At 40.0% G+C, this 22,639-nt stretch overlaps 1 protein-coding gene across 1 annotated transcript; it reads right to left on the bottom strand.

Moving 5' to 3' along the window:
* Positions 1-3,576: 3,576 nt before the first annotated feature.
* On the bottom strand, positions 3,577-20,930 carry DEPDC7 (DEP domain containing 7). Its single transcript, XM_002917482.4, has 9 exons — positions 20,788-20,930; positions 11,354-11,744; positions 9,412-9,539; positions 8,405-8,594; positions 5,867-6,078; positions 4,958-5,100; positions 4,425-4,550; positions 4,219-4,297; positions 3,577-3,897 (listed from the first exon to the last, which is right to left on the bottom strand). Exons 1-9 carry the CDS (start codon positions 20,858-20,860, stop codon positions 3,704-3,706), a joined length of 1,536 nt encoding a protein of 511 aa, XP_002917528.1. The 5' UTR covers positions 20,861-20,930; the 3' UTR covers positions 3,577-3,703.
* Positions 20,931-22,639: the final 1,709 nt, after the last annotated feature.

Genomic DNA, 22,639 nt, shown 5'->3' with positions numbered 1-22,639 from the left:
ATAAAAGTCCTCAGATGAGGACTCACTTTAGGAGAGAGAAAAACAAAACCCTTAAGATACTCAACTAACCATAATAAAGATTCACCAAGAAAATATTTAGCTCTCACTGCGGAGTCCAGAATAATATACCATAGAGTCTCTAGCTTAGTGGTTCTCGACCCTGACTACACCCTAAAATCGTCTGGGGTGTGGGCGTTCTAAAACGATCACATGAGGCTCTGGGGGGAAACTGTTAAGCTTTCCAGGTGATTCTAATGTGCAGCCAGGCAAGAACCACCTCCCCAGAGAGATCCACCCTGCCCATGTGGCATCCACACCCCTAGTGAGAGTCCACTACCTTCCTTGTACGATTAATATAAACAATTTTCCCTTGTGGAGGGGACATTGTTACAATATCAGAACTGTTGATTTGACTTGTAATGGTTACTTGTTATCTTCTGGTATATTTGAAATTGTTTCCTTTAAATATTAAAAACATATGGACACCTTGATTTTTTGGCTGCAAGCACTGGAAACTCAAACTACTTCAAAATAAAGGGAGTTCACTGCAAGGCTACTTGGGGTTTGGCAGGAGAAAGCCAGCAGCTGTTCTAGAGAGCAGGACTGTTCTGTCTTCCCAAGACACACGGGGTGGCTCTCATCACATCTCTGCTCCTGGCTGTAATCTCCTGCACCCCTCTGAATCACAGGCTGGTCTCTACTTTCTTAGTTGTTTCTCCCTCCTGATTTTTCTATATAGAATTCCTTGCTTGGCCAAGCTGATTTGTGCGCATATAGGTAAGCTGTCCTTGGATCAGTGCTTAGTCCTCTTCTCCTCAGCTAGGGTGGTGGCAAGGCTCACAGACACCTAGGCATCAGGGGTCTAAGTGGGGCCGGGTGCCCCAGGGGATATCATGGATGAGTGAATGAGGGCCCACAGTGGGCAGCTGACGGTTCTAGTGATGCAGGAGAGTTGCCCACAGCATTCGGGGTAGCATGGGACCCACACTTGAAAACTTTAACCGTGCTTGCAGTAAACAGGACCAATTTTTCTTAAAACCGGTTTTACTCTTGCTTAGGAAGTTTGAGGTAAACTGTGATCTTGCTGGATTTTTCCATGAAATTTGATTCTATTAGAATCGTTGCTTCTAGGAACATGAATAACTAGGCAGTTAGTTCTGCTTCCCCTGAAGGAGAAGTGTTAGTTTTGTTTGCCAAATAATCATTCAATTACGTGCAAAGTAAAGGTCGCAAGTCAGTACACACAGTTGCTCTATGCTGAGGTAGTCTCTAGATTAGTGGTTCTCACTCCAGACTACATCTTGGAATCTCTTGGGGGAGGGGTGGCAGGAGTTCTAAAAGGGTCATCTGAGACTCCAGGGGTGATGCCAGGAAAGGAGTGTTAAGCTTCCCAGGTGATTCGAGTGTGCAGCCAGGCAAGAACCACTTCCACACCCCAAGTATGGTCTCACTACGCTTTCAGTAGTTTCTAAAAACTTCCTCACACTTAAATCACAAACTCTCTTATCTTCTCTTTTTCACATAAAGACAGCTGCCTTCCCTTGCATATGAAAACAAAAACGAAAAACAAAAAACCTGACAAAGTTATTCCCTGCTTTATTAGAACTGGGATCACAGATACATTAGAGTCCTCAACCTTCTCCCATTGAAAGACTGTTGGTATTGGATGTTAGAAAATAAAAGATTGACATGCTAGCATTTTGGTGCATCTAAGTTTTCCCTACTACTCTTTTAGGGTTTTAAGTAATCTCTACACCCATTGTGGAGCTCAAATTCACAGCCGGAGATCGAGTCACACGCTCTACCTACTGAGCCAGCCAGGTGCCCCTCCCTAGCTTTTTTTTTTTTTTTTAAGATTTTATTGACACAGAGAGAGAGCCAGCGAGAGAGGGAACACAAGCAGGGGGAGTGGGAGAGGAAGAAGCAGGCTCCCAGCAGAGGAGCCTGATGCGGAGCTCGATCCCAGAACCCTGGGATCACGCCCTGAGCCAAAGCCAGACGCTTGACAACTGAGCCCCCCAGGTGCCCCACCCTCCCTACCTCTCTTTAAAAGTCTAAGTAGAAAAATTCAGTTTCCTTTTAATCTTTTTAAGATTTTATTTATTTGACACACAAAGAGAGAACATGAGCAGGGGAGCAGCAGGAAGAGGGAGAGGGAGAAGCAGACTCCCCACTGAGCAGGGAGCCCAACTCGGGGCTCAATACCAAGACCCTGAGATCATGACCTGAGCCGAAGGCAGATGCTTAACCAACTGAGCCACCCAGGCGTCCTGATTATCCAATATATCTTGACAGTGCAGTTCCAAAATGATGATGACCCTGAATAAAAAGTTGAAGATTTTAGTGCTAACAATCAGTTCTCAAGAAGTACAGGATATGAGAAGAAACTGATAAAAGATAATATAGGCTTGCAATCAGCAAAATCCAGACTGTGGAGAAACTCAAGAACTGACCAGGTTCTTTCAATGACAGAGGCAGAGAGAGAAAAGAAAAGGAGAAGGAAGAAGGAAGAGTTAAAAGAAGAACATATAGATTAAAAGAGATTTAAGCACATTAACCAGGGGCGCCTGGGTGGTGCAGTCCTAACGTAGGCGTCTGCCTTTGGCTCAGGGCGTGATCCCGGCGTTATGGGATCGAGTNGCACATTAACCAGGGGCGCCTGGGTGGTGCAGTCCTAACGTAGGCGTCTGCCTTTGGCTCAGGGCGTGATCCTGGCGTTATGGGATCGAGTCCCCACATCAGGCTCCACGGCTAGGAGCCTGCTTCTTCCTCTCCCACTCCCCCTGCTTGTGTTCCCTCTCTCAATGGCTGTCTCTGTCAAATAAATAAAATCTTTATTAAAAAAAAAAGCAGCACATTAACCAATTGCGATTTATGGACTTTAATGGATCCCTATGCGAATAAACTGTCAAAGTCATTTGAGATCAGAAAATGTGACTACTGACTGCATATTTGATGGTATTAAGGAATTGTGGGTTTGTGTGTATGTAATGATGACACTGTGGTTTTTTTTTTTTTAATGCCCTTATCTTTTAGCCATGCATTCTGAAATTTAATAGATGAAGTGACAGGATGTCTGAAATTTGCTGGGGTGGGAGCAAGGAATGCACGGGGCTATAGATTAAATGAGATTGGCCATGAATTGCCAATTGTTGAAAGTGGATAAAGAGTACATGGAAGTTATTCTATTATTCTATTCTCCCCCATTTTTATATTTGTTTGAATTTTTCCACAAGAAACTTTAAAAGATCTTGAAGTTTTCAAAATCATTAGGACAGTTCAATTTCTGACTTGTCTACTGTTTATAGTAATTAGCAAATTCATTTTATCATAGCCTGAGTTTCTATCTTGTATCTTTAAGGAGTACCTCTCAAGGTAAAGACTACACCCCTATTAACTTGTAATTACAGACTTCCTTACTATTTAATACTTTGTTATGTAAACACCGCAATGTCATATTATTAAATTCCTACAATGTTCTTTAAAGTATTGGGCACAGTACTTATAAATCAGTTCACCCTAAGGAGGTCAATACCTAACAGCAATACACCATCTAATAGTTTCAGACACGGAAGGTTATACAAAAAACGTTTTATTAAGTACAATTTCATATTTAGAACATCTAAAATTACAAATGGGATTAGATATTTAGGATACATAATTTATTCTTAAAATACATAAGTTATATACAGACATTAAAAACTCAGTCCCCAAAATACTCAATAAAGATGTCTGGATGACACTTATAGAATTGACCTAGCAATTTTTTCTTCTCTTTAGCAGACAGTTTTGAATCCTCATCAATAGTCTTTAGTAAATTCATTAGTTCATCCTTGGTTGTCTTCTGTGTATGGTCAGAATAATCACTTTGATCAATTCTCTGGCAATATATATATCCTTTATGTTTAAAAGTAAAAAGTTCAATTAATGAATCTATTCCTCAGATTTAACTAAAAAAAATTTAGCTATATTCTTACATTTATATTCTTATTCCCCAGTTTGTAAAATGCATTGAAGATGCATTTCTAACCCTGCTGACTTTCTAACCCTGGTCAAGTTACTTTTTGACATAAGGAGGCTCTCTGCTAAGTATGGATAACTCCGAGGAATTTAAAGTTTAGTTGAAATTAAAGTGCAACTACTTAAAACAAAACACTTTCAAATAAACACTAGGAATTTATCTCTGGAAGATCATGAAAACTGTATTTCTCAGATTACCTGCGTCTCTATTTGGATCTCTTCCCTTCTGAATGGCCATGAGCTTAACACTAACAATTTTATGTAGAGTTCCTGGAATCTTAAAAAAAAAAAAAAAAAAAATTTAAAAAAAAAAAAAAAAAAAAAAAGGAGGAGGGATACAGATTATTCAAATTGAATCCCTTATCTATTACATAAGCTCAACTTAACTACTTTCAGAATTTTACCTTAAAAACATCTTTTTGATGATCCATTAAAAAGAGTACGAGAAGATCAGTTTTGCCTTTGGATAAATTTTTATTGTCAACAATCGCTTTTGAGAATATCCTTTTCACAACCATTCTGTTGTCGCTCTATAAAAATAAAACAAAACACACCCAATAGTGTATACTTAAATGAAGGAGTTTAATAGAAAACGCAATGTTGAGTATTAGTAGCCATTACTCATTTCAGCATACTTGATACCGATGTGAAATAATTTTTTTTTTTAAAGATTTTATTTATTTATTCGACAGAGATAGAGACAGCCAGGGAGAAAGGGAACGCAAGCAGGGGGAGTGGGAGAGGAAGAAGCAGGCTCATAGCGGAAAAACCTGATATGGGGCTCCGATCCCATAACGCTGGGATCACGCCCTGAGCCGAAGGCAGACGCTTAACCGCTGTGCCACCCAGGCGCCCCCGATGTGAAATAATTTGACATGTGGGTCCTGTAAGTACTAAGGCTACTCGAATACGATTAACATTTAGACAAAAGACTTACTTCTTTCTGTAATTTAAATTCAGAAGGATGTGCTGCAACAGCCATGAAATACAGCAGTCTTCTAAATTCTTCTCTATTTTGGGAGTCCAAAAGCTTTAGAAAGAGCTGAGTGGCTTCTAATGCTATTTCAGTCTTCCCGTTCACTTCAGTCAAAAGAAAAAAAACTGCTTTTAATTTTGACCAAAGATGACTATCAGAGGGAACAAAACTCAAGGTAAAGCTGAAGCTAAACACTAAACTTACTCAAAACTATTTGCAAAAGCAAAACAAAACAAAACGACTAGGAATTACAGTAAATGACCAATACCAACCATCAAGGCAGCCTATTCTCAAACTGGCAACTGATACCCTAAATCCTTGTCAGGACTATCTTAGGATGTTAAATCAAACTCTTAGTTTTGTAAATAATTTCCCAGACTACTTTTCATTAATTCAACACGTTTTGAGGATACACTATGTGTAAAGTACTGATGTATCCAACTCTACCTGAGAAAAATAGAATGGATTCTCTGGAACCCCCAATTTGTTTTCAACGAACGATGTGGAACAGTCCAGCTCATTGGTGGAGGGACAGAGTGTCCGCCATTTTGAAGACAATGAAGTGGGGAGTGTGGTGGTGTGGGTAGTGCTTTCTAAAGAAAAGAATTGCCACACTATACCTATTAAACTTCCAGTGAATGAGGGCAGCGTTCTCCTGTGCAAACCAGAAGTTCCTGAATAACTTAAGAGTTTATTAAAGCCTCCTTGCAAATGAGACCTAGAAGTTTTGGAATAAACATACTTTCCATGGATTAATCCAGATCCGCGTGGAGCTTGAAGCAGTGCTCTTTTGGTTCATTCTGAGGATAATTAACTTTTTCCTGTTTCCTCCAAAAGACAAATTCCAGTAACCAGTAAGATCTTACTTACCTAAGAGTTCTGCAATGCCATTATGAACATCAGATAAGTGATTTAACAGAGGTTCCCTACTACTGTAATATTTGCCAATGGCATCAAACAGAAGTTCTTTCACTAAGTCTATCCTATCTGGTTGCTCGGGAAAGTTTCTGCTTATGTCCACCACCATCTGGTCTGGAAGGTATTCTAAGCAGTCAGTTGCTGCAGAGAGCCATTCATCTTCCCTATGGGGGAAAAATTATTTTTAAAAAAATTATTTTAATTATTTTAAAAAGCAAAGAAAAACAAATATACACACAGTACGTAATTTACTACCTCTTTCAAGTTTGCCATGAGGATACATTTCTTTACACTTAGACATAGATATGTGTAATTATTTTTAAAATACAGAAAGATCATGTATGACAGACAAAAAGTTTGGCTTCATATGTCTTCTTTTGCTTTTTGAAGTGAAAGCAGAAGCTATCCAATACAATGTAAACTGAGAAGGATATCAAAATTCAAAATCTACTCTTAAATTTACAACAGAGGCCCAGAAACTCTAAGTTACTTGCTCAGGGTCCCAGTTAGGACTAGATCCCAGATCTGACTCCTAGGCCAGTATTTTTCTAATATGATGCGCTGTACTTCAGAGCTCTGTGATCTATCATCTCTCACTCTGGCTAAGAGAGAACAGAGAAGATAAGGTAGGGTTTCAAAAATAATTAAATATTAATTTCCATTTCTAATAAAATGCCCCCGGGTAACTTCAGAAAAATGCTACATTTCAAGAAATAGAATTCTAGAATAACTTTTAATATTCAACTTGTTAATATACATTATATATTTTATATGTATTTTATATATAGTTTTAAAAAAGAACAATCATGTGCTGTACTGCTATGAACCCAGGACGACTAATTCTCCCACTACGCAGGAGCATTGTATCGGGCTGGTCATGTCATCTTTCTGAGCATCTGCTTCAAGTTCACAGTAAGATGCAGTGAGGTGATACTGAAGGTCACTTCTAGCACAATTTCTAACTCTGTATTTAAAATGTTGGGGCGCCTGGGTGGCACAGCGGTTAAGCGTCTGCCTTTGGCTCAGGGCATGATCCCGGCGTTATGGGATCAAGCCCCACATCAGGCTCCTCCGCTATGAGCCTGCTTCTTCCTCTCCCACTCCCCCTGCTTGTGTTCCCTCTCTCGCTGGCTGTCTCTATCTCTGTCGAATAAATAAATAAAATCTTAAAAAAAATAATAAAAAATAAAAAATAAATAAAATGTAAGGTAATTATAAAATGTCTTCATATGTTACTTTAGGTTGTAGAAATATGGGGCACCTGGCTGGCTCAGTCAGTTGAGCGTGCAACTCTTGATCTTGGGGTAGTGAGTTCAAGCCCCATGACAGGTATCGAGATTACTTAAAAATAAAATCTTAAAAAAAAAAAGCTGGATTATAGAATTTTTTTTTTTTTTTAAAGAATTATAGGTGTGCAGGACACCTAGAGACTCAGTTAAGCGTCTGACTTGATTTCAGCTCAGGTCATGATCTCAGAGTCCTGAGATCCAGCCCCACCTCCAGTTCCATGTTGGGGGTGGAGTCTGCTTAATATTCTCTGTAGCCCTCTGCCCCTCCCCCACCTTCAAAAAAAATTATAGGTGTGATTTATTCAATTTTATCTTTTTTTTCCCCTCAGTTCTCATGATTTAAATTCTTGTTGAATAATAATCCTATTATACACACAGTTCAATAACTAGCATGTTGGGATTAACTTTTTTTTTTTGCTTAAGGTTTTAAACTAACTTTTGATAATCAACTATTAATGGTTCATTGGACTGTGGAACTTGTGAAAAAGTACTGAAAAATGTAAGTTACGTTTCTTTTAAACATTCCCATCTCCTTAACTACTGAACATGATCTGCTGAGGCAAAGCAATTAAAAAATAAGCTAGAAAATGCAAAATTTTAACCTTTAATAATTTTACTCAGGAAAAGTATCGAAGGTTTAAGGAATATAGAACTCTTCCTTAAGGGGAAAAAAAAATCATACTTCCCTTAGCACCTGAAGTTAAGCTTTCACATCTTAAGATTTATATTCAGAAGAATGACAGTCAGATATGAGAGCAAGAGTTACTCTCATTCCATTTCTTTAATAAAACTAGTTAATTAAAAAATACATATTTGAGATATTCTGGAGAAGCATAAAAGTATAGATAGTCAAACGAGTCTAAGAATTTGCCAAATCTGTTAATTTTATTCCAGATTCCTTTAAAGACCAGAGAGCCCTACATTTTAACAAAGATAAGATGGACTATAATCATTTTCACTTGATGTGCAAGTAAGTTATGTGAGAAACAAAAATGCATACATAAAAATAATGAAAATTACATCTCTAATTTTGACCAAGGTAATTTTGTTCTTCACTTTCCCAAGTCCTGATAATTATCAACTGACTAATGTATATCTGATCCTGTGGACAGAAGAATTCAAAAGATTCTCTTAAAACCGTTATCTACGATTTTCCTACAAAACACACTCAAATTATTGAGATAGATGTATTTCCACATACTGAGAGTCACTGTAAGCCTTAAGAATCCCTCGATCCAGGTAGTTACTGCTGTTGACCAAGTCAGGTTGTCTCTGAGGCTGAGGAACTTTAGATACAACCTCTTGCTGTTTGAGTAAGGAGTCAAGAAGTGGAAGGTCTACAAGCTGCAGCAGACGTCCAATTGTTTCTTCTTGCCATACTTCATTAATGACTACACAGGAAAAATGACAAAGTGAAAAGTAACAATATTTACTAATGCTCACCATGATATTTGTCTAGGCAAGTCTGAGGTATAAATTTGTGGCAAAAAAAAAAAAAAAAAGAAAATAAGAGGAAAAAAGTCAACCTTACTTATGAAATGGTTTCTTATGACAAAGTGAAACAATTCGAGATTTGTTAAAGTGTAGGAGAACAGACTTTGGACAACAGGAATTCTTTTCATTCTTTTACTGTAAAAGCAATATGGCAGAGATAAGAGATCAAGTCATATAACATGTTAATAAGGACTTTGGAAGAAAGAATGATTCATTATTCAATCTGAAAACTGGTTTGAAACTATTGGCTGCGGATTGTTCCACTCAGGGTTTCCACAACTGGCATGGGGGAGGGAAGGTGGAAATCGGTCATTAATCTGCATTCCATCGCGATAGACAAGGAAGAACATAAGAGTTCTGTTAATGTTTTAATGTAATTTTGAAAATTTTATTTAACCTAATAAAGTGTTAGAGAAAGAAACATCTGAGAGCATATTTTAAATAAGTAAAAATCTGCACGCAAAACACTGCAGATTTGAACCTCTGCCAGCTGATAGGACAAAAGTCAGTGTTCAAGAATTGCAACACTGATCTATTTGTTAAAGATAATAGACCTCTGTTAAAACTTAATATAAACAGCTTTAATACACAGTGTACTCTTTCTTTGTGCTCTGAATATTTAAATTCTAATAAAGGTTAAGATTGAAAAGTTTTAAATAACTAATTTTATCTGAAGTTGGTCTTCTATTTCTTACTTGTATCATCTTTACTTACCTTGTGGAGACAAGGTTGCAGAGATGTTTACAGGAGAGGAGTTAGTAGGCTCTAAACTCAGATTTTCCCACAGGTCCTCTAAACTTGCTGATTTGATACCAGATGACTTAAATAATGCATCTGAATACCTAAAATGAATTTATTTTTTAAATTAATGTTTATTAGTAAGCCCAAATACTGAACTATCAGAGAGGTGAATTTCTACAAAGTTTGTGTATTTTGGAGCAAAAACACAACAAATGCAAATTCTAAGAGTAGAATACAAAAGCATCCACCTTCTCTCTCTCTCGAGCCTAAGTATATATACTCTAAATTTTTCCTTTGAATATTTTAGATTTAAGCAATTTGATGACTAAAATTTTTATCTCCAATTTTAAAACATAATCCCACCTTCATTATGCTTACTGTTTTTATCAGTTATGTCTATTTCTGGGGCATTATTTGGTGGGTAGTGCTCGTTTTCCAAATATAGACCTATAATCCTTTATCCACAATTCTGAAACCCCAAAAGCTATGAGAAATCTAAAGTTTATTCAGAACTCACATGGTGACAAAACCTGTCCTGAGACCACCATAGTCTTTACTTATCCCAGTTAGTATGAGTATTTTGTTTACTGCAGAAATATTAATGCGTTTGGTTACCAGATGCTCTCCCAGATCCTTCTAGGAGTGTTATCTAATATATTGTCTCTGTACAAAATTATCTTTTTAAAACCTCCAAAGTTCCAAATTTCTAACTGCACGTGGCCCCAAAGGTTTCAGAAAAAGAATGTGGATCTGGGAAGCAGTGATTTTGCCCTATCTTACCCTCATATATCCTTCCTATATAGAGAGATAAATGTTATCATCTTTTAAATAGAGAGTCTTGAAAGTTAAGACATTAAGATATTTGATACACCAAATACACTAAAAATACACAATATTTGGTACACTATACATTAAAAATAATTGAAAGTCTATAACACTAGAACTCTTTGGGTCAGGGGCGCCTGGGTGGCACAGCGGTTAGGCATCTGCCTTTGGCTCAGGGCGTGATCCCAGCGTTCTGGGATCGAGCCCCACATCAGGCTTTTCTGCTATGAGCCTGCTTCTTCCTCTCCCACTCCCCCTGCTTGTGTTCCCTCTCTCGCTGGCTGTCTCTATCTCTGTCGAATAAATAAATAAAATCTTAAAAAAAAAAAAAAAGAACTCTTTGGGTCAGATCTGAATTATAAGAGCTTCGGTTACATGGTCACCTCTACACAGTTTAGCTGAAGGAAATAAAAGGGAAACGTCTTATTTCATGACAAATAACCAAGTTAATTATGTACTCATCACATACATCCATTTCAAGCACTGGGTTCTACAGTGCCATCCCCCAGGCTCCCTTGACATGATTCCTTCTTTACCACCGCTGCTCACTTCACCCTCATCTGTAGACTGGAATAGACTCCTATCTGGCTCTCCCTGTCAGGCTCTCGGTATGGCTGCCAGGATGACCTTTCTAAGACACACTGTCATTTTCTGTGGCCTTCCCAACACCCGTATGATTGACTGCAGTGAAATCCTCTGCAATCTGGGTCCCACATGACTTTCAGACTTCCCATCTGCCATGTCCTGGATTCTTGTGATAACCGACCTGCCTCCCTTCACCTTTTCTGTTCTCATACCACTTTGGGGATAAACTTTCTAACACATTTTTTACACTATAATTGAAAATTGAAGCAGAAAAAAAAAGTCAAAATTTGTTGACTGTTTCTGATAAATATAAAATACGAGTAGTAAGAATTCCAGGAGATAGCAAATAAACAGAAATTAACTGTATTTTATCAAACTTCCCCACAGACCCAGACATTGGCCTAATTTACAATTTCCAAAATAACATAAAGCCAGTCAAGCTCTCGCTAAAAAGTAGGTGAAATCCTGCCAATATCCCCAGGATAATCTAACATTATACACTAACCTGGAAGGCGAATATAGTTTATTCTCTTTGCCTAACGGACTGTCTTGGTTGGGTGTGGTGGTGAATCTATAAAGGCTGCAACTACTATCTTCAAATGTAGGTTTTTTGTCTTTTCCAAAGACTCTGGTTGGAACTGGTTCAAATACTTTGTAGTCCATAAGTGCTTGACACACTCTCACCACTTTGGCCCGAGGAATATCTACGTCACCGAAATATTTATTCTGAATTAGGTGAGAAAAAATGACATCCACAGCTTCTGAACCAACAAAGCAGTCGTTGTGTCTTTTTAAATGGTGTCTTCGCTTTTTCACCTCCACCTGTGTTTGAAGAGTGTTTATAATGCTGCACCACACATACGTGGCTCCAAATGGTTTCTGGGCCACACTGAAACCTGCAATGGGAAAAACGCAGGGTAACCTTGTTCATTTATAGTCAGGTCTAAGCAGTCCTTAAGCAAAACGTGGCAATTTCCAAAGTTATTAATGAGGAACAATTATGAGGTCAGCTTGTTACTGAACTTTTAATCAGTAGCAACTCATCTAAAATGTCGTGCCTACTATATGCTGAACACTGTTCTATGGGCCAAGATACATCGGTGAGCAAGATAAAGTCCCTGATCTCACAGACCTCTTACTCTGTGGGAAGATACAGACAATATGTACGTGTTGGATGAATGCTAAGGAGAAAAATAAAGCCTGGTGAGGAGGAGAACACTATTTTTAAGGGGATGTCTGGAAAGATCTGAGAAGGTGGTATCTGAGCGGAAGACTGAGTAAAACCAGGAAGCAACCTATCCAGACATTTGGGGACAGGGCAGAGAGAACAGAAAGAACAAAGGCCCAAGAAGTGAGTGTGCTTGGCCAGGAGAGGAGGAACAAGGCCAGCATGGCCTGAGTGGGTGACCAGGGAGAGAACAGAAGGAAGTGAGATCAGAGGCGAGTGGAAATGGTCTTTGGGGTGGGGGAGTGCAGATCAAGCAGGTCCTTGTGGCAGCTACTAATTACGTGCAAGGAACTCTACTGAGTGCCTCACTTTTAGGTCATTAGCAAATGAGGTAGATATAATCTCTATTTGAGAGATGGAAAATAGATTCACAGAGGTTAAGTATAACTTCCAGACATTATATTTGTAAGAGGTGCTACTGGAGTTTGGCTCAGGGTCTATATCATTTTAAAGCACTTATCGGTAAATAGATGTATAGTTATAGACACACACACAGAAGTTGGAGTAAACTAATATTTTTAAAGCTTCCTATTATGCAGGCTTATGAGTTAAGTACTTTGTAACAGGGAAAACTGGTTCCTGCCCAACAGGAGCTCACAGCCTACCACAAAGATAGGAAAAGCACAGAAATTGAGCAAGGTTTTAGCCAAACAGAAAAGAAAGAAAACATGCTTCCAAAGATTTATCACATTTTTCCTCATTGTAATAAATGGGTATTTGGCAAAACTACAAAGAAAAGGAGAAACAATTAAAAGGAAAAAAAATGGCCCTTAGTTTTAATAAGCTGATGGAACAGAGTCCAGCTAATCATCAGCTTGTTGGCTGGCTGGCTGGCTGGCTCGCTCTTTACATAAACACAGAGTACGCCTTTTCATGTGTTACGCTTTTCAGTGATCCTCTGGATATTCAGTGGTTCTAATTTTTAAGCCCCCAGCTTTGCTAAGTGTATTACTTCCTTTATTTTTAGGATACTCTGACAGAGAAGTTGAAAACTTATTACTTGCCTCAAGGTCACGTAAAAAGGAAAACTATGCATCAGTACAACATAAGGAATAAGGGGAGCTGTAATTAAAGAAACTGCTACCTGAAATTACCTTCCTGCCTTTTTAGATAAAATAGAATGTATGAGATGAAGACAAAGATAAGTTCCTGAAGGACATTAAAACTCCACTTAATGTATTAGGGTCATAAATTTTAAGTGGGTCATTTGGAATTCATCTGTTATATTATAATAAATAAAAGAATCATAGTAAACCATCACACTGTATTCACTTATACTGTCATTTTCTAGCTACTAGAAATTTTAACATCTTCACCATGAAAATTACTAGCATACACACAGGCATACAGATAAAGCCCTTTACTATTTATTTGTATACTTTCCTTTTTTTTTTTTTTTAAGATTTTATTTATTTATTCGACAGAGAGAGACAGCCAGCGAGAGAGGGAACACAAGCAGGGGGAGTGGGAGAGGAAGAAGCAGGCTCACAGCAGAGGAGCCTGATGTGGGGCTTGATCCCACAACGCCAGGATCATGCCCTGAGCCAAAGGCAGACGCTTAACCGCTGTGCCACCCAGGCGCCCCTATTTGTATACTTTCCACACCAAAAATAGATGCGTAATTTAACTACCAATTATTGTGTTAGTTTAAAATAATCAGCAAGACTGTTTTTATATTTTAAAATTCAAGATACTTCATAATCCAGTTACTAAACAAAGAAGACAGTAATTGATGCCTGTTTTCCAAATGTCATGTAAGCAGTTTTAAGGACTGAATTATGGAGAATCAACTAGATAAACCAAGCTGGAAATAGATTTACTACTGGCACAGTATTTAATATCTACTGAATAAAGCCAGAATGGAGCACTTAATGAAATCTCAAAATCTGTCCAGGTCTAGACAGACTCCTGGTGTCTAGAACCCAGGAGTAGCTGCACTGTTTCCAGCCACAATAACTAAATAAAAGGAATGTTCACGGTTAATATTCTTAACTTCTTAAAATACTAGAGATTATAGCTGAGATTTAAATAAATGTATGCTCTTTAGTCTTTTTTCAAGTTTTCATTATATTATTAACAACTAATGTTTGAGTACTTAATTATGACAAGCTCTGCCTTCTCTTGTTTAATCCTGATAAACTTCTCTGAAATACTTATTAATAATCTTCATTTGAGGAAATTGAGGCTCCTGAGTTAAACCCAATTTCACAGGTAGTAAAATATACTTTTTCTAGGACTTAAATGTAAATATATTAAAAGTAAGTCACTAGACAGTTTTATTAGCATCAACCTTTCACTGAAGGCTTGGATTTAGTGAAAGAGCTTTAAGCAAGCCAATGAGATTAGAAGAAACAAAACTTTAAAAACTAAAACTAGGGGCACCTGGGTGGCTCAGTCATTAAGCGTCTGCCTTCAGCTCAGGGCGTGATCCCAGCGTTCTGGGATTGAGCCCCACATCAGGCTCCTCTGCTGGGAGCCTGCTTCTTCCTCTCCCACTCCCCCTGCTTGTGTTCCCTCTCTCACTGGCTGTCTCTCTCTGTCAAATAAATAAATAAAATCTTGAAAAAAAAAAAAACAACTAAAACTAAAAAAAAAGACTGTGAACCCTTAACAAAGCTATTCAAAAACAGCAGTCATGGGTGCCTGGGTGGCTCAGTAGGTTAAGTGTCTGCCTTTGGCTTGGGTCATGATCTCAGGGTCCTGGGATCAAATCCTGCATTGGGCTCCCTGCTCCACCAGGAGTCTGCTTCTCCCGCTCTCTCTGCCCCTCCCCCCACTCCTGCTCCCACTCTCTAAAACATAAATATTTTTTTTAAAAGGCAGTCATTAAATAAATGAATAAATAAATAAAAACAGTAGACATTAGTCCTAAAATAAAGTAGGATATCATAGATTCTGTAATATATACTAGTCACAGTACACAGGAGTAGGAGAGGAGAGGAAAATAAGATTCAAACTTGTAGAGATCAGAGGGCCTTTTAAGTAGCAGTGAAATAGGCTGGTAATGATATTAAATTTGAAACACCTCAGTCATAAGAGTTGAGCTACAAGTAGGTAAGTAAGAAGGGGGTGGGAGGGAAGGGGTACACAGTTTCAGTGACATGGGAAAGGCTAATCTTCCAGGGGAAGGAAGAAGGATAAATTTCTGCATATTAACTTGCTGCTTAAATAAGGGAAATCAGGAAGTTTTGCAGGTTGGATAACACAGCATAAAAGATTAAAGAACAGGTTAGAGCAGGATGGTAGGCACCTATGAACCACACAATGTTTCCAGAGTCCTCCAGGCATGGTACAATTCAGCCCTTTCAGGTCCCCTCTGTTCTCACTGACCATTAATTCCCAACATTGCATCCTGGGATATTTCCCCTCAAGCACCACCACCCACAGACCCAAACTAGCTCATGTTCATACAGATACTTTAATACATAATATACCCTGCACTTGACAAGTACATGTGCCAAAACCCACACCAGGATAACCTGTTTTTTTAATGCTGACTTCACCAGTTGAACACAGATCCCCCACATGCTGGTTTGAAACTTATTTATCATCATCTAAGAGCTGAAATGAATATGGGTATAGCAGACCATAGCCCAGTGAGACAAATTACTGTGACTTCTAAATAGGATTCAAGAGACCAGAAGTAGCCAAAGAGTGCTTTGTAAATCTAGCATCAGAGTTTCAGCTTCAGCTTGTCCCCAGCTCTCACTTGCATATGAGCTAGACATTTCTTTAAAAGTCGTCACTATCTAATTACTAGTGATGCTCACCTTAACCCAGGCGCCCCAGTCAGTTAAGCGTCTGACTCCTGATTTTGGCTCAGGTCATGATCTCAGGGTTGTGAGATGGAGCCCCACATCGGGCTTTATGTTGGGGGTGGAGCCTGCTTGAGTCTCTCTCTCCCTCTCCCTCTGCTCCTGCCCCAACCCCCTCTCTCCCCTCTCTAAAATAAATAAAATAAAATAAAATAAAATAAAATAAAATAAAATAAAATAAAATCCATCACTATCTGCATCTTGATGCTTCCTTATTTACATTTGGTCAAGAATGTTCTAAAAGCATCAAAAGGATCAAAGATTCTAGAGATTAGCTGTGATAACCTTGGATAAGAGAATTAACCTCCATAGGCTGGTTTCTTCATTTACTGATACAAGAGCTGAACCCTGTGTTTAAGGTTGGTTTCTGGTCTAAGCATCTGATTATAGGATTTTAGAGACTGAAATTCTACCCATCTCCATTTAGATATGGACATTGAACACCACATAAAATATGGTAAGAAATGAGGCATAGGAACATATGTGACCTTATCGGATAAAAAGCTTTTTGGAAGGTGGCCTAACAAGAGGCTCAGAAATTGTTTTAAACTAGATCTATAACATACTATACATGCTCGTAAGCACTATATAAATCTAGGCTAGTTAACATTCATTTCTCAAGCACTCATCTTTATTTGCTGGAAAGCAATAGTTACTTTTCAAAACCAAGACCTGTCCTTTGCATGTATTTGAAATCTACCCCAAAAAAGTTCACCAACAATAAAAGAGTTAAATTTCTAACGTTGAACTCCGATATATATGTGTGATACTAATAATTATCTTCCCCTTCCATAAATACACGCTAAATAATCACATTATTCCCTAAAAATCAAGTCATAAGGGAGACATGTCAAGAAATTACATTTATTCAAAAGTTACAAAGGGATAATCAGCTTCAACTATAATCTATGTAACAATCTACTACAGCCCTGCTGGTGAAACCTATTTAAAGGCAAAAACGATTCCATAATCACTTCAAATTAGCAGGATTATTCACCTCCTTAGAAGATCATATACACATTATAAAAGTGGATCCCAATGCAAGGTAAACACACACAGAATTATGGGGGGAAAAAAAGCTACTTCTAAATGAACATATAACAATCTCCTTTTCATTCTCGGGCATTAGACTGCCCCTACCCCACAGGGGGGAGAAAAAAAGAATTCAGATAGCTCATGTTAGGCAGTTTTCCACAAAACTTGAACAGTGAGTTAGTGCCTTCTTTTTTCAAATGTCCTTATAGTTTGCAAAAGTTCAAATTATTTAATTGCCTTATAGACTGCCTCACATAATAGATTTGGTTACTCAGTACTTGTGAGTTGTAGATGATTGCCAACTACTAAAAATTTGTAAAGGAGGGTTAATGCAGTGGTTCTTAGTGGATGATTTTACTCCCAACTAGATATTTGGCAATGTCTGGAGACATTGTTGGTTGTCACAAGCTGAGGAAGGGTAAATGCTACTGGAGTTTAGTGAGTAGAGGGGCTAGGGATGCTAAACACAGGTGAGCCCCCAAAACAAAGAAAATGTCAACAGTGCCCAAAGTTCAGAAACTGTGGGTCAACTGAATACTATTAGGACACGGAAACTTGTGTTAATGCAGCAGGCACAGCGCTAGTTTCTGTGGATACAAAGAGACAAAGAGTAAGACAAAGCATGAGTTTTGGAGTCCCAGATACCTGGGTTCTATTCTCAGCTCCATCATTTACTAATAATGCAATCTTGGGCAAACGGCGTAACTTTTCTGTTGCAAAAGAGAGCTAGGTCCTTCTCTCAATTACTGCGAGGATCACAGGAGACAATATACGTGACGCGGCTACCATCAGTACCCAGCAATGAACAGATGTGTAACTCAGAACAAAGTGGGAAACTGTCACAGTCTAAAAGAGCCTAAGGACTCGATGTAATGTAATATCCTGAACGGGAGCCTGGAACAGAAAAAGAACATTAGGCTAAAATTAAGGAAACCTGAATAAAGTATGGACTTCAGTTAATAATTATGTGTTAACATTAGTTCATTAATTGTGACAAATGTACTACACTAATGTAAGATGTTAATAGTAAGGGAAAAGGAGTGAAGGGCATATGGGAACTCTATATACCAACTTCATGACTTTTTTGTAAATCTAAATCTATTCTAAAATTCTAAAAGTTTATTTTAAAAATAAAAAGAAAAGGGAAGGTATCTTACTTCTTCCTTCCTCTGAACTAAGGGGACAGAGTCCCTACCTTCAAAGAATTTATCCTTTAACTATTCACACCACCTGATGATGTCAAGCTTTAAACAGTATTCAATAAAGACTGCTAGCAGATAAGACAAGATGTGTCACATACCAGAGGATTTAACTCTTCATCAGAAAATTATATATAAATCCTAAGTCATGTAGTGGCTCAGTCGGTTGATTGTCTGCCTTCATCTTAGGTCATGATCCCAGGATCCTGGGATAGGCCCTGCATTGGTCTCCCTGCTCCACAGGAGGCTTGCTTCTCCCCTCCCTCTGCTCTTCCCCCTATTGATGCTCATTCTCTCTCTCTGCTCTTTCTCTCTCAAATAAATAAAGTCTTAAAAGATTAAAAAAAAAACAAAACCCTAAGTCATTTAGGATTAAAGAGAATTTAAAGAATTATTTTTTTAAGAGGTTTTAAAACATTGCTCACAGAATTGTCAAGAGAAACAAAAAGAACTACATCTATTGGACATTAACCAAAATCTTATGAAAATAGATAAATGTAGAGAACTGAGTTTTTGGCATTCAAATAGGCAGCTGTGACTACATGGGAAAAACTTGCTATACACTGATACCAATATGCAACGTTTTTACTGCATATTGGTTTTGGTAGTCCAAATTTGTTTTCCTCTTACATGGTATTAGAGATATCAGGCTGAAGCCTGAGACTACCTCTAAAAAGAAGGCTGCAAGTAGGTAAAGTATGTAAAAGAAATATCTTTTAATAGGAACAATTTTAAAAGAGGTTAAGAGAAGTATCCACAAAAGGAGGCATTGGCCCCTACTTTAATTCATACAGATTAATGAGATAGCATATGGGAAGTACTTTGAGCTCCCTGGAAAAGTGATACCAGGTGAATTCAAAGAATTAGGTTACAGTATGAAGGGAAAACAGGATAACATACCACTTTCTTCTTTGTCTCTATTAAAAGGCAAATGTCTTCGAAGTACATGGTGAAGAATTAGCTTATAGCATTTATTTCTTCTACATAAATCAGGTCCCTGGTCGTTACAGCCCCTTTAGGGTCTCTATTCAGTAGAGAACGAAGAAGAGTACAAAGCTGCCTGCCAGAGCACACAGAAAGCCAATAGCAAGGAACCAAGAAGTACAGGCTCCAATTACTGTGCTCCCTGGGACTGTGACAGGGAGCTAAAGTGTGGAAGAGGGATTAACAAATGCTAACAGGTAGGGTTCCAACCCCAGCAAGCAAAACAAATGAGAAAAGGCAGTGGACTCTGCCACTGCACCTGCTGGGCAGGAAACTGGTCTTTTCCTTGGGTTCAAATCTGCTAACCAGCACTTCAGCTCTTCCCTCTGAGTCTTGAATACATATTCTCTTGTGCCATCTAAGAACCTGTTCACAAATGCCCAAAGCTCAGAACTGGTATTTCAGCTGTTAGAGAAGACAGGGTGCTATGGCTCTAATCACATAAAAGTTGGCAATTTCTTTCACTCAGAAAGTAAGCCTAAAGATTTCCCAAGACTGTTTCCAACTTTCAATTCTCAAATGATGAATGAATCCCTCCTCTTCACAACGTAAAACAAAGAGAAATTCTGAATGTAGCCATCATATGCTTATCTGAATTCTTTAAATTGGAGGAGAATAAGGTCAATATTAGGACCGTTCCTAGAAAAGCAGTTCTCTATCACAATTTATCATTAGCATTTTGAAGATTAAAAGGAGCATTAGTAATTATAAGTCAACACAAGACTAGAGCCATTGAGATGCACCCAAATGACCTAAGTCAATTCACTGACTACTGTCATCTTGAGGAAGGAGTCAGTTTCACTGGTAGGTATTTTCCAAAGGAAAAGTTTTTGTCAGATAGGGAACCTATAAAACCCCACGCAGCATATACAGAAAGGGGGAAAGGTTGTAAGTTCTCTAGAAAGGGGAGGGGAAAAAAAAAAAGCTGTGTTATGTGAAAACCTTTACTTACTGAGCTGTGATATGCCAGAATCAGAATTTTAGAACTGATCATCCATTCCATTCATTTGTTTGGAGATTCAAAGAAAGCAAAAGGCTAAGCAAATTGCCCCCAAGGATATGATTAACCTAGCGGCAGTATTCACCAACGTCTCTCCTAACGTCATACAACCATTTAAAAAAAAAAAAAGTTCACAACTTCTATTCACTGAAATACTGCTTATCCAGAAAATTTAACGAACAAATACTTTTTATGCCAAGTTCCCTCCCCTCGAACGAAAACCACTCATCATTCCCAGGAAGTCTGGAGAAGAGAGTGGGCAAGAGAGGCGCTCGGTCCCTGGCCATATTGTGGAGTCGAGATCTGTGGTTGAGACAGAAGGCAAAGAGCCATCCAAGCCCAGATATACTTGCTACGAGTAACGACGTGGAGCCTGTCTGGAGACCTAGTGAGAGCGCCTGGCACGCAGCGGGCCACCGACGAGCGCGCGGCGAAGTTCAAGTTGGGGAACCAAGTAAAAAGCTGGTTTGTGAGGGCGGCGGGGTCTGCCCGCCGAAGCCCACCCGCGGGAGAGGGACCCCATACGCCGAGACCACGGGGTGCCGGCCCGAGTGGCTACAGCTGCGCCGAGCCCGCTGGACCCGGCGGGGTCCCAGTCCCGCGCGAGAACCGTAGCCTGAGCCCCCCGGCCCGCCTTCAGACGCCCACACGCCCCGGACAGGGGTCTTCAGCACCTACCGGGAGGCCTCTGCGCCGGGCTGTGGAAAGCCGAGAGATTCAGCGCCGCCGCCTTCTCCCGCACCGTGGCCATTGCCGTGGCGGCCAGGTAGCCAGCTCCACCGACCGCTGCACCGCAGAGTGGGCGCCCGCGCCTCGGCCGCCAGTTAACTGGCCCGGGACGGGGCGGGGCTCCCATCAGGTCCCGCCCCCGGCCTGCCCGGCCCGCCCAGGACGCCGCGCACCACCCGCCACGGGTCACGTGTGCCTGCGGCGGCAGCGTGTAACCTGCGGCCCCGCGGGCCAGGAAAAGGTGCGGCCCCCCGCCCTCCTGGCCTGCGCTGTTCAGTCGTGATGTGGGCGATAGTCAAGTAGAGAGCGTTTCAGTGTGGGCCCCGTGACCGGCGCCGACACCTACGCGGCCCGCTTCCCACCGCTGCTTGGCGTCTCCTAGGCGCTGGCAGCGGTTAGCGCCCCGCAGGCTCAGCCCACCTGGGTGCAAACCCTGTTCCACCGTTGATTAGCCCTGGGACTCCGCAAGTGGCTTAACTGCTCAGTGCCCTCACCTGGGGCGTGGAGTTTGGGGGTTTTTTTTTGTTTTTAAGTAGCCTCCACACCCAGCATGTACTCCAATGGGGCTTGAACTCAGGACCCTGAGATCAAGACCTAAGCTGAGGGGCGACTGGGTGGCTCAGTTGTTAAGCATCTGCCTTCGGCCCCGGTCGTGATCCCAGGGTTCTGCCACTGAGCCCCGCATCGGGCTCTCTGCTCGGCAGGAAGCCTGCTTCTCCCACTCCCACTCCCCCTACTTGTGTTCCCTCTCTCGCTGTCTCTGTCAAATAAATCAATAAAATCTTTAAAAAAAAAAAAAAAAAGACCTGAGATTGAGTCCGAAGCTTAACGGACTGAGCCTTCCTGGGCGCCCCTGGTGTGGAGTGTTGTTGTTGTTAGGGTTTTTTGGGAAGATTTTATTTATTTGAGAGAGATGGAGAGCAGGTTTTGGAGCAGAGGGAGAGAGATAATCGCTAGCAGATTCTGGGCTGGGTGCAGAGCCTATCCCAGGACCCCAAGATCATGACCTGAGCAGAAACCAAGAGTCCGAAACTTAACTTAAAAAAACTGTGGTTTTTTGATGAAGATTATACAATCTAATTCGTGTTCAGAATTTTAGTAGCTGCTTTTGAAAGGTTAGTGCTTAAAATTATGTCATGATGACAAATGCACCGAGTTTTTCACGCATCCCTCCCTGTAAAAAAAAAAAACAAACAAATCTGTATCTGGCCCAGGAGAGCAATGTCTAGAGGTCATGGTTAAGAGAGCAGCTGGCTGGCCATGGGGCTGACTGCCAAGGAAATCGGTGCCCTCTGAAGTAACTCTGGGTCAGGAGGGTAGGGACAGAGTTCGCTATGCAGAGGGAGTGAAGGCTAGGAAAGACGGGAAGGGAGGGTTGTTAACGGGAATTGGAAGCTAGGGAATCCAGAGGTCCACTGCTGGGGTATTTCTGAAAGGATGAATGATCTAAGGGACCAATAATTCAACTGCCAGATCCTTGCCCGTTCTTTTCAAATTTGGGAATTTTGTAACGATTTTAAACCTTTGGTACATACAATGTTTGGTTAGAAGGAGGATGCTTGTGTGATCAGGTTGTAAATTAGAACGGTTTTAGGTGGGAATTCATTAGCTTATTGGAAGAAGCTCCTACATGTGGTTCAAAGAATACAATACTAAAAATACAGACATGTGGTTGTTTCAAAGAATGCAACCTTAAGAAGCTATGACCGTAGAACCCCAGCTTAGTGCAGGGGACCTCAGGGCACGGCTGTTCTGATGATTTAGAAAAGGTTGCCAACTGGTTAGTCCTTTTTTATATGCT

Source organism: Ailuropoda melanoleuca, chromosome 16, assembly GCF_002007445.2.
Source record: "Ailuropoda melanoleuca isolate Jingjing chromosome 16, ASM200744v2, whole genome shotgun sequence".
NCBI lineage: Eukaryota > Metazoa > Chordata > Mammalia > Carnivora > Ursidae > Ailuropoda > Ailuropoda melanoleuca.
Note: the sequence above shows the minus strand (reverse complement) of the source record. Positions and strands in the feature narration are given on the sequence as shown.